The sequence below is a fragment of the Myotis yumanensis genome, unplaced genomic scaffold, assembly GCF_028538775.1.
Source record: "Myotis yumanensis isolate MYYU_CA2020_CCGP unplaced genomic scaffold, mMyoYum1.0.hap1 SCAF_12, whole genome shotgun sequence".
NCBI lineage: Eukaryota > Metazoa > Chordata > Mammalia > Chiroptera > Vespertilionidae > Myotis > Myotis yumanensis.
In genome coordinates, this window is record NW_027223763.1 from 28,108,597 (window position 1) to 28,121,658 (window position 13,062).

Here is a 13,062-nt window from a genome sequence, read left to right on the forward strand (position 1 = left end):
CTCTTAGGAACCTATGGAACATCTAAATAAGCTCTATAGTGGAAAGGTAGACACAGGGGGTTGGAGCTGAGGAGAGAGAGCTGGGCCAGAGACACAGATTTGGGAGCCATCATGAGCCATAGGAAGGATGAGGACATCTAGAGAAATGTAAAGTGTAAGAAGAAATCATTGAAGGGACAGACAGAGGAAGAGGCTGAGAAGTAGACTGAGCAGAAGTGGTAGGAAAATCAGAAGAGAATAAAGTCAAAAGCAGAGGGAGTTACCAATGGAGGAAGCGGTCAGCAGTCAGAGGCCAGGAAGAGATAATGAAGTCACTGAATGCAGCAACAAGCAAGTCAGAGGTGCCCTTTAGCTCCAGGCAGTGTCCTCCATAGCCGTACTCCAATTTCCCCTTTAGACCAAAAGATTTCTCACCTTCCCCTTAAACCTGGCCCCATCTCCACGGAGTCTATTTGTGAATCTGAAAAATGGAGACGCTATCTGAAGACTACAGAATACTATTTAAAGGATCAAATAGCATCATGGATGCTAAGCACTTTGCAAACTATAAATACCATACTGAAGTTCTCTCTGTCTCCCTACCCACATCTTTTCTGCCTCCAACATCAGACATTTCTCCTTATCTTCCCTTTCCTTCTCTCTGCCTTCAATCTTCACCTTCATGGTCCTGCCTAACTTCCCCCCAATCATTCTTGCAGCCAAATCCATGAGGATGTGATCTGAACTTCTTGCCTCCACTTCTCAGCAATTCCCTTGTCTTCCTGAGAGCCAATGCTCTCTTCTCCTTCCTTGGCCTCCCTGTCCTCTCTGCAGCATCCAGTACTGCTGTCTATCCCTTTTCAAAGGTCTCCTCTCTTGACTTTGGTGACTTACTGTTCCCTCTCCAAACTCTCTTCAGCTCCTTCATCTATTCTTCAGAGACGTGGTTGACAGTGGCTGGGTCCAGCTGCAGCTTAGATCTAGTCATACAACTCTGGGGCAAGGAGAGATATTGGGCCCATTTTCCCTTCTTTTTAAAACATATATATATATTTTATTATTGATTTCAGAGAGGAAGGGAGAGGGAGAGATAGAAACATCAATGATGAGAAAAAATCATTGACTGGCTGCCTCCTGCATGCCCCACAATGGGGATGGAGCCCGTAATCCAGGCATGTGCCCTGACTGGGAATCAAACCGTGACCTCCTGGTTCATAGGTTGATGCTCAGCCACTGAGCCACACTGACCAGGCCGTTTCCCTTTCTAAAACCAGATGCTACACTTGAATTTTCTATCAAGAAACCCCTGGGGCTTCCACTCTACAAGGCAAAATTCAGATCCTAGATTCTCATGTCAAGAACCTGGTAGAATGATTGCTTACAGGATTAGAAGGGAATCTCATGTGATTCAATTCAAACCTCACCTAATCCTCATAACCACTCCCCAGCGGCCCCTGCTGAGGGACTCTCCCGCCTCTGCTGGACCACTCTGGGGACAAGGAACTGGCCACTTCCTGGACAAGCATCGTCCCTTCCCAGACATCTGAGAAGGAAGTCCTACCTCATGTCAAACCACACCCAGCTTCTTATTCCCCTGTATTCAGTTTTCCTTATACCCCATGGGTCCTCCAAAAAAAGATCAAATCCCTCTTCCACGTATCTTCAGACTTTTTAAGATGCCTGCCACCTCTCCTCCTCAGTCTCAGCTCTGGAAAGTCTGGTCACCTCCATTCCTTCCACCGCTCCTCACACCACACAGCTTCAAATCCCCTCATGACCTTGACCTTATTTGAGTGTAACCATTTACAATAGTGAAGTGTGTGTGTGTGTGTGTGTGTGTGTGTGTGTGTGTGAAATGAACAAAGGGAATTTCTTTTAGTTTTCCTTTAAGTAGTTCATTTTTGCAAACATCAGGAAACAATTTCCGAGAGGCAGCATGACATATGATGACATAGGAACAAGGTTATCCAGAGCCCAGCACATCAGACAGTCTGGAAAACCCTTAAGTGAAGAATGCTTGTCTCCATGAAACCTTGATAATTTAAAAGGGACAATGACTATCTGAAGCAGTCAAGGTCTCCGTTAAATCCAGCAAAGCTAGGCAACTGGAGGGATGGGGGCGGGGGGGCTTCTCATGCAAGGGGACCCTTTGGTCTTTAGCGACATCATTATCTGCGGGTTATTATCATTACTACAAATACTAATACACTTTTATTAAGCACTGGCAATGACCCAGGGCAAGTGAGTTTAAGTTCATATTATATCCATTTTCATTATCGAGAGAAAAGGGGAGAATGAACAAAGGACTATAATGTGAAATTCTAAAGTAGGAAAAATGAAAAAAGGTTAATTAAAAAAAAAACCCACAGAGTAAAGAGAAAGGCTCCAACTGTTCGTAGTCAGGAGCCATGATGGATGGTGGATCTTGTCACCCTGGACTTGTCCCCTATGATTTCTTTCCATCTCTCTCTCTCTCTCTCTCTAAAAAAAGATCCTCCTCTCAGCTAAGGACATAGCAGGGATGGGGTGGGGGTGGGGTGGGGAGAAGGGAAGTAGACTTTTATCTCAAGGGCCCCTTTTGACTCTGAAACTCTACAAATCAATGTTTCCTAATTCTAATATCTAGCCCCAAACAAAATCAAATTTTACATTAAAAATACATTAAAATATAAAAATAAAATACAAATGTGAACTCATGAGAGACACTCCCTTCCCCAAAGACCCTTTTTTCTTCCCCTGACTCTAAAATATCAAAGTTCACCACTCTTGCCTCTGGGTACACCCTGGCCTTCTGTACGGTTTACATCTCTTAGGACAAATGTGAGAAATTTCCCATCAGCCACCAATCCTCTTTGAAAGTCTCCTGTAGAATTACATCTTTCTGCTTGATAACTCTGTGCTTGGTAATTCAAAATACTATTTCTCTCCATCAAACAAATGCCTGAGGCTTTTCAGAGTGTTTAAACCAGTGGAAATTTAAAACACCAAGCAGGTCAGCAGAATGGACATCTAAATACAGAAGAAGTGTGTTGTCCAGGCCAGGGTGTCCTTGGAAGGAGTGTTGTATTTTGGGTGTACACTTATGCTACATGGTGAGGTGTTTGTAGCTACAATGTTGGAGCTACTTATCTTGGCTGAAACGTGAATCCATCAACCAAATTACACATCAAACTTTGATGTCATTTGTGGTGTCAGCTAGAAGGGACCCTAAACAAGGTTTGCATGTGTTCGCATGTGTGTCACGTTTATAGAAACAAGCCTGGAGACAGGCAATGACTTACCCAAGGTCAGACAGCAGGACCAGGTCTTGAGTCCAAGTGTCTGAGTCCCAGAACCCAGTGCTCTTTCTACTAAAATGCATAGTCTCATTGACAGTGACACAAAATGGCATAGCTGGTCTTAGGGACGTCTTTACAGTGCCTCAAACTAGGATTAAGAGGTCCTACCCTCGACCCATCTCCTCAGATGCTATGAAAACCAGGTGACTCTTGCAAAGTTGAATTAGAGAAAGGAGACAGCCACCCCCACCAAAAAAAACAAACACCCAGGGTAAACTTCTATACATCTTGGTGCCGGCCAGTGTGTTTCTGGTTGAAGGCCTTACCACCTTGATGGCAGGATCATACATGTATTCTTACCCATATCCCACCTAGCACCAACTATGAAGTTCAAATTCAGTAAATGCTGACTGAGTAACTGAACTCAATGAAGTTAAAAGTGAGACAAGAATGAATAAATATTCAAAAAACGGCATTGGGTCAACTGGATAGTCATTTAGCGGCCATTACATTTGGTAGTGGAAGGACTGGGAGTGGGCGGGCATACCTATCAGGTATCAGATTTGCTTTGACAAGATGACTCCAGGTGCAGACCGGTAGGAGAATACTGTGGAGCTCATCTTCTGGGGCTCACTCTGGGCAGACCCTGTGCTATGAGCTGCACACCTATTCTGACAATTCTTACAACCACTCTCTGAGGAGGGCATAGTTTTTCTGTTTTACAGTTGAGAACCTGAAGCTTTTAGAAGCCAAGCAATGGCTCAAGGTCTCCCTGGTAGGATATAACAGAGCTTTTCTAATAACTCCCATTTCAAACACCTTAAATCTTTAAAAATCTGCTAACAACCCTGAGTCCTCTTCCACTTAAGGACATACTCCCACCAATGTGGGTGGTGGTGGCATTAACACTTCCTTACTCGTGGTTGCCTAGGGCTGTCAGATGGGGAATTGGGAATAACCACTAATGGGTGCAGGATTTCTCTTTGAGGTGAAAGAACCCTTGCCAGCTCTGTTTTGCCAAAATAGTTCCGTGGAACATTCAAGATCCTTCCAATTCTTTCATCACTTATTTCCTGGTAAACTTTCCACCCTCACCTCCTGCTACTTCCCCCTGGCACCACCTGCTGCCTCCCCCCCTAAACACACCAGGCATGCCTTCACACAACTATGCTTGCTGTTGAGAATGCCATACTCCCTCTTCCCTTGCTGTTGACTCATATATCCTTCAGGACCAAATGCTATTTCCTCCAAGAAATCATCCCTTTCTCCTCCAGGCAAAGTTGAGCATTCCCTCTATGCTGTCAACATGGCTTATGCACCTGCCCCTGCGAATACTCCTTGAGTTTACTGGACAGTGTAATCTTCAGCCCCAGGACCTACTGCTTGTAAGCGCTTAGTAAATGTTTACTGAACAAAGCACTCCCTGAGTATTGGCTAGAAACAGTGCTGTTTTTTCTCCAACTAGTTTAATTGGTAAAATCCATACAAATATAACTTGAGTGCTGGCCTTCAGAGACCAATAAAATGAAATAAAATACAAATTTGAGGCCAACATTAAGACTTAAGAAAAATTACCATAAAGTAACATTTCATGGAGGTTCATAGTTCAGATACTTATCATTGTTGACCGAACACACTTACTGAAGTCAATACTCTTTTATTCAACATATTAAATGTGTTGTTTAACTCTGGTAACCACAGCTGTGACTTAGTTAACGATCTCAATAAATCCTACTTAAATCAGAGACAGGAAAAAATTATGCAAATGAATTCTTATCTGTTTTTCTGCCCAAGGCATATTTGATAACAGATAAAACATACTCCAAATAGTCTCTACTTAATAGTCAGGAAGCCATTTGAGGTTTTATTTGAATCAAAATCAAGAACAAAGAAGAGGAGAAGCCTGTGACAGTCACAAATGGTTTTATTTCAGAAAGAAATTACACATTAAAAGGAGACATAGTTAAGAGCCTACATTCACATATGGAAGTGAATCTAGGGAAGTCAACAGTTGCTAATACACAAAGCCATATGATTAAAAAAGACAGAACAGATAATGACAGATGGGCTAGCCTTAGATTCATCCACAAAATAATATCTTTTGTTTAAAAACAAAAATATATTGGTCTTTAAGATAGCTCTTTGGAAAGGAGTTTCTCATTCCAATGGACTTTGAAAATCAAACCAATCACACCAGTCTCTGTATCACACCCACCCTCACCCAGCAGCATGGAAACCATCCATCAATTACACCTTGCAGCTAGACAGGATGTCTTCCACTAATCTCTTGTAAACCCAGGCATCACCCTTAAGCCGCTGCCTCCTGATACCCACCACATCGGGTTTCTGAAGCTGGCATACTTCTAGTTCAAACTGCATTGTCACTTTGCCAAAATCTGACTGTGTTTGACACTTCAGTGTATAGCTGTGAAAAACAAGATAAGAAGCCAGTTAGTAGGAGAACCATGAATATTCTGTATAATACAAGAGATTTCTAAGCCTCCTGGAGGCCAGTGGAGAAAATAGACCATTATTTCCTATTAAGCAATATATTACTGCTTACAGCTTCCAAATGGCCTAGCTATGCGTTTGTGATGGAGAACGACTGGTGTTTTCCCAGAAGCTGAACTAGGATCTGAAGAAAGAATAAAGATGAAAAGGCTTTAGCAGAATTCTCCATTGCTGCAAAGAAAAGCCCTTCTTTCATAGCTAGACATGCCATTCACGCTCAAGAAATCTTCTGGCACCCTTTTATGCAACTCTTTCAACAGTGTAATCCGTGAACATTAGGCCAATTCCACAATGTTCACAACAAAGCAAAGCTCAGGGAAGATTAAGAATATTTTTTGCATGCACCTCATCAGAATCTTCTGTCTTTCATATAAATAAGGCTGAAGCCACCAACCTGTCAGAGGACACATGTTTTTTGAGGTTTCTCCAATAGTAAGAAGAAGTTACGATTGTCACCACACTTTATGGCAGGGTTATAAAAGAAAGCCCAAAGAGGTGGTACATTCCCATGGCTGAAACGTTCGGCATACATAATCAGAACTGCATGTGACCACCTCTGACAATGGAAAGGCCAGACTAAATGAAGCCTTAGACACAGCTAAAGAAACAGGTATGTTCCTAAAAAGCTGCATAAATTGAATTCATGGAAATCTGTCTTTTATTAGCTTACATTATATTTTAGTTTTATTTAATTGTCTTACTGGTCTTCAATAAACACAAACAATATCCAGTAGGATTGATTTTAAATTTCAGGTCCCTAAATATTTAGGGGCACACAATTAGGAGCTGGTTCGCAGAAGTGTGGAGATATTTATTACTTGTATCTGTTATGTATCATGAGGTTTCACAGAATATCATTATTTTTCTTACTAACTTAGTTATGTGTTTTGGGGCTTTATTTCTTAAAAATAAACAGTCAATATCAGAAATGCCTAAAGGAGTACAGTTATGGTTTCTGATGGGAAAATGAAGCATTTAGTCATAGGAAAGAGGAAAAGCAATTCTTCTGATTGGAATAATATGGACTGTAACTGAAAATGGTAGTATCTAATGAAAATATCACTGAAAAACAAAGAAGGTAAAAAGAAGAGGATCAAGGCAAAGACCTTCTGGTTGATCGGGAAGTTAGAAGAACAAATTATTGGTTAACAGCCAGTTAGAGATCTGCTGAAGCTCAGATGATAAAGGAAAGATCCTTGAAAGTTTCTGATATAGATCTGGCTAGCGGTTCTGAAACCATTGCTAAACCCCAAGCATGAAGGACAGGTCAGAGTGAGTTAGATGTATTCTAATGACACCTAAGGAGGAAAGTCAAAGTTCACATGAGTGCTCGCCAGCCAATGCGTACAGAGTGAAAAGTAAAATTACTTTTGCAAAAGATTGATTCTTAAAATCTCATCTCTCGATTGACTGGCCTATTTAAATGTTTTTATTAAATATTAGTGGATCTTCTTAGCTGTGTTAAAAGTAACATTTTAAAGAGACAAAACTGAGTGGAAAGGCTTGGAAATAGGAACATCTTAGGTAAGAGAGAGGGCCAGGCTGTTTAGACCATGAGATCACAACCACTGAAGCTTTGAGGGCAGAACACTCAACAGTGGGAAAGCCTTAAGGTGAAATGACTTCCCAAAGCACTGAAAGCCCAATCCTGTAACACAGCAAGTCATACAGAGAAGGCGTCTATATAAAGCCTTGATTTGTCTGAGGCAGCTTATAAATTTAGATTACAATTTATAAATATTATTGAAAAGTAGACCATGAAAGAAAAAAATAGAATGTAAAAGAAAACTGGAAGTTGTTCAGATTTTCCTATTTTGAGAAGTCTAATTTTTAAAGTAGTGGCAGAATGGGTACTTTAAATATGTCAATAGCTCATGTAAAACAGAAGAGAATAAATTATGAACAATGACACTATCACAAAAGCTTTTTGAAGTGAGGTGGGAGAAATATATCTATTTTTTTAAAGGGAAGAACAGAATCAACCATGTTTTCTCAAAGCTCAAAAGACATCAAGTAATAAACCCAACAGCCTATCAGGTTGCTTCTTACCCCTTCCGCACAAAGTCAACGTGCTTCTTTGGAAGAATAGACATTATTTCATTCAAGAGCTGATCTGGATTCACCAATCTGGTTGTAGTCACATTATAGTGAAGCTTAAAAAAGAAAAAGGAGTGAGAAGTCAATCTTTATATCAACAGAAAGACTATCCTGCCTGATTTAAAGAACGAAAACTCCTCCATGTAGTACCATTTCAAATGAAAATATTTCAAAAAAAATACTGAAAGAATTTACAACGCACTGTTGGTAAACTGGATGAAGATGGCACTGGGAAAGCTTGGAGAAATCATGTTTATTAGTAACTATTTACGTATCATCCTTTTTTTTTTTTTTTTCAAATCTTTATTGTTCAGATTATTACATTTGTTCCTCTTTTTTCCCCCTATAACTCCCCTCCTTCCAGCTCCCACCCCACCCTCCACCCTCACTCCCCACCCACTGAGTTCATCCATAGGTGCATGATTTTTGTCCAGTCACTTCCCGCATCTCCCACACCCTTTTTCCCCCAAGAATAGTCAGTCCATTCCCTTTCTATGTCCCTGATTCATTATAGTCACCAGTTCATTCTGTACATCAGGTTATTTATTCACTTGATTCTTAGATTCATTTGTTGATAGATGCATATTTGTTGTTCATAATTTGTATCTTTACCTTTTTCTTCTTCTTCCTCTTCTTAAAGGATATCTTTCAGCATTTCATATAATACTGGTTTGGCGGTGATGAACTCCTTTAGTTTTTCCTTATCTGTGAAGCTCTTTACCTGACCTTCAATTCTGAATGATAGCTTTGCTGGATAAAGTAATCTTGGTTGTAGGTTCTTGGTATTCAGCACTTTGAATATTTCTTGCCATTGCCTTCTGGCCTGCAAAGTTTCTGTTGAGAAATCAGCTGACAGTCGTATGGGTATTCCCTTGTAGGTAATTGAGCCTCTTTCTCTTGCTGCTTTTAAGATTTTCTCTTTGTTTTTTGCTCTTGGCATTTTAATGATGATGTGTCTTGGTGTGGTCCTCTTTGGATTCCTTTTGTTTGGGGTTCTCTGCGCTTCTTGGACCTGTAAGTCCATTTCTTTCTCCAGGTGGGGGAAGTTTTCTGCCATTATTTCTTGAAATAGGTTTTCAATATCTTGCTGTCTCTCATCTTCTGGCACTCCAATGACTCTGATATTAGTCCGCTTAAAGCTGTCCCAGAGGCTCCTTACACTATCTTCACACTTTCGGATTCTTTTTTCATTTTGCTTTTCCAATTGGGTGTTTTTTGTCGAATCTTTGGTTTGATTCTTGTGCTCCTCTGGTCTGCTATTGGGTATAATATCCTTTATTTCAGTCCGTGTATGCTTACTTTCTAATTTCTTTATCGTAGCATCGAGGGTCTCATTAGTTTTCGTGAGGCTCTGCACAAATTTATGGCAAGCCCTCAAAATTGCGATTCTTAGCTCCATATCCTCCACTTCTGTCATGTTTTTTTGTCTCCGCATCTTTTATGCTTTCTTGGTGCACCCCCTTGTGGTCTCTGTGCGCAGTCTTGTTCTAGCCAAGCCTTAATTGTTGTAGTTAACACTAGAGGGATTTGACCACCAGGCCGACTGGCTGTGGAAATCAGCTGTGGGAAAACTTCAGTCCTCAGGGGAGGCACTAGTCTACGTATCATCCTTTTAATACTTTTATCTTCCTCTCCTACCAATCTTTTTAAAGAAATAAATATTAAATAATGTCTATTTGTTTAAACTTTACCTGTTTCTCCCTTCCTGCACTATGACAGTGACAGTTACAGTCCTGGAATGTAAACTGAGGGAAAATGAAACAAATGCCCTCGATATTTCCATTTGTATAGAGTTGGATATGTTTCTTTAACTCTTTCTTGAGTATTTTAAAAATATTATAGAATCCTAGGGCTAGTTTCCTTTTAAATAAATGTTTTTTAAAAGTCAGTCATCTTGCCTGGCTGGTGTGGCTCAATGTTTGAGCATCAACCTATGAACCAAGAGGTCACGGTTCAATTCCTGGTCAGGGCACATGCCTGGGTTGTGAGAGCATGCAGGAGGCAGCCAATCAATGATTCTTTCTCATCACTGATGTTTCTATCTCTTTTTCCCTCTCCCATCCTCTCTGAAATCAATAAAAATAAAAAATTTAATTTTTTAATTTAAAAAAGTCAATCATCTTGATGGTGGTGATGGTTTCATAGGTGCATATATATTGCTAAAAGTATGTTAACTGTACATTTTTAAGATGTGTAGTTTACTATATGTCGATTATACCTGTATTAATCTTTTTCTTAAGAAAAGAGTCAATATAAAGAAAATACCAGATAAATAACAGGGGAGATGAGATGCTGAGATGAAGGCGGGTGCTCCATGACTGAAGCTGGGAACCCCAGCTTTAGTTATAAAAGGAACAAGTGGCACAGCTACAATGGGACCCTCTATCTCCTGGGTCCCAGGGCTCTTTCACCAACTAAATCACCTTTGTTCAGGTAACAATACACTGAACACTTTCAAATTACAATTTAAGTGATTCCTTTTGTAAAATAATTAATCCTACTTTATCCATTAGCATTTGATAATTGCTTAGCTTCTCATAATATACAATTGGACAAATTTCCTTAATTTTCTTTATTTAAAGTTGTTCAGGAAAATGGCACTATGGTTTTCTTAATCCCCATGTCAGGGTTTGGAATACTTTACAATACTCTCCAACCAGAGAAATCTCAGAATAAAAGGATAAAATATACCTAATAAACAGCCATATGTAACATAAACGTTTTTAGTGTATTATACAAGTTCAACAAGGCAACAATACTAATGGATAAGTCCTTTCTTCTTCTACTTCAAGACAGGACATATATGGGATGTCAGAACATTCTCCTCTGAGGCACCCTTCCCCCCAACAGCTCAGCATTTTCCTTCCCCCAAACCTACCCAGATTTGCTCAAAATGAGACTCTCAGTGCCAAAACTAAACACAGACCCAGTCCCCAAATCATAGGAACACTTGCATTTTCCCCGCCCTCCTGTGGGTCCACACCCTTCTTGAACATGTTTTATAACAGCACTGAGCTCTGTCAGAGCAATAACATCCCCGCCTGTTTCCACGGCCACTCTGAGTCTCACACGGACATGGGCTGTGTCTTCTTCATCCCTTACCTCTTACTTCGCCAAACAGAAATGTCATTCATTAGATGTTTGAATGAAAGCTCGGAGAGAATCCAAGAGAGTAAGAAGTATTTTATACCTACTAATAACTTATTTTACTTTTCCTTTCCCACCAAATATAGCGCCCACCTCACTGACACATTCAACCTTTTAAAGCAGCGGTTCTCAAACCTGTGGGTCGCGAGCCCTTTGGCGGTCGAACGACCCTTTCACAGGGGTCGCCTAAGACCATCCTGCATATCAGATATTTACATTACGATTCATAACAGTAGCAACATTACAGTTATGAAGTAGCAACGAAAATAATTTTATGGTTGGGTCACTACATGAGGAACTGCATTTAAAGGGCCAGAAGGTTGAAAACCACTGTTTAAAGCATAGTGTGTCTATTAAATGCGATCCAAACCCCTTAGCCAGCCCACCTTCCCAGCCTGTTGCTCACTATTTTCTTCACACACACCACACTCAAAGTTCAAATGAATTCAAATATTCAAATATTCTATGAGGGCTTAAAAGTTATCCATGTGTCAGGGACTCTTCTGTGGTGCCAGAGATACGGAAGACAACTGAGCTCAAGTCTCCATCCTTAAGGGATCCTTAAGGCAGTTGCTCTTATGTCCCACGCTTCTGCACCTCCATGTTGCCTCAGTGATTAATCCCTCTACCCCAACTTGAATATTTGAATTCTAGTTATTCACTCCTTGAAAGGGGCAGCCATATCTAATTTACCTCTGCAGTCTCAAAACCCATTGCATAGTAATATGCATATTTTAGATTCTCAAAAATATTAACTAGCCCTCGCCAGTTTGGCTCAGTGGATAGAGCACTGGCCTGTGGACTGAAGGGTCCCAGGTTCGATTCCTGTCAAGGGCACATACTTGGGTTGCTGGCTCGATCCCCAGTGGGGGGCGTGCAGGAGGAAGTGATTCTCTCTCATCATTGATGTTTTTCTCTTTCTCCCTCTCCCTTCCTCTCTGAGATCAATAAAAATATATTTTTAAAAAAGAAATAATTATGTAAAAAATATATATATATTAACTATATATATATATATATATATATATATATATATTAAATGATAAATGAGTAAATAAATTAAAAAATACTAATCCATTCATTCAGTACTTTGATTTCAAAAAAAAAAGGAGTCCAGCTAGGAGTCACCTTCTGAAATCCACAGTAAAGACTGAGTCCACTTACCTTTAATCTTCTCGGTCCATCTTTGGCACAGCCCTTCCTTTTGCTCCTGGTAAACACAGTAATGACCTTATCCAAGCCCCTTTCAAGGCTCCCAAACACTTTGGTTCCTTTTCTTTTTGGAGTATCCTCTACATGTGCTTGGTTGAGATCCAGTTCCACTGAGCGACACCTTAAAGAAACAAAACACAAAACCACCCCCGAGTAGAGCTAGGCCTCCTGCCCACTGGGGCCCTCACCGGCTGTGCTTGAGGTGGGCTAGGTGGGCCTCATTTGGGTATCCCAGGGCCAGCCCACCTCATTGCTCAGGGAACACAAAAGTCATCTCCTACTGGAATTTAGCCCCCACCCTTCCCCTCAGCCAAATGCCACTTGGCAAAACTATTTTTCCCTGACCTTTTAAAAAAAAAGTCAAATATACACAAAAGTTGAATAGTACAATGAACAATTGTTAATATTCTGTCACATGTGCTTTCTCTATGCATATAGATAGATAATAAATACATTAAATACTAGTATATTTACAATTCCGCCGAGCCATCTGAAAGTAACCCATCTGAAGACATGATATTCACTCTGAAACACTTCCACAAGCATTGCCAATAAATAAGAGCATTTCCTACATCGCCACAATACCATTATGACGTCAAGAAAATTAATGTCATAGTATCTTCTTTTTTTATTTTATTTATTTATTTTTATTTCTTAAAAGTATTACAAAGAGTATTACACATGTCTCCTTTTTTCCCCTCCTTGACATTTCCCCGGCCTCCCCCACCCCCCAGTGTCTTGTGTCCATTGGTTATTCTCATATGCATGCATATAAGTCCTTCGGTTGATCTCCTACCCCCCCCGCCCCAACCCTCCCCACGGTTCCCACTGTAGTTTG

General features: G+C 40.4%; 1 protein-coding gene across 1 annotated transcript in view; it reads right to left on the minus strand.

Annotated features, from left to right (window-relative positions):
- Positions 1 to 5,163: 5,163 nt before the first annotated feature.
- MELK (maternal embryonic leucine zipper kinase) overlaps positions 5,164 to 13,062 on the minus strand; it is a 54,867-nt gene continuing 46,968 nt past the window's right edge. Inside the window, exons 15-17 of the mRNA XM_070430112.1 lie at positions 12,177 to 12,345; positions 7,818 to 7,921; positions 5,164 to 5,682 (exon numbers count right to left, since the gene is read on the minus strand). Coding sequence (XP_070286213.1) covers positions 5,505 to 5,682; positions 7,818 to 7,921; positions 12,177 to 12,345 — 451 coding nt within the window. The 3' untranslated portion in view covers positions 5,164 to 5,504. The remainder of the gene's footprint in view (positions 5,683 to 7,817; positions 7,922 to 12,176; positions 12,346 to 13,062) is intronic.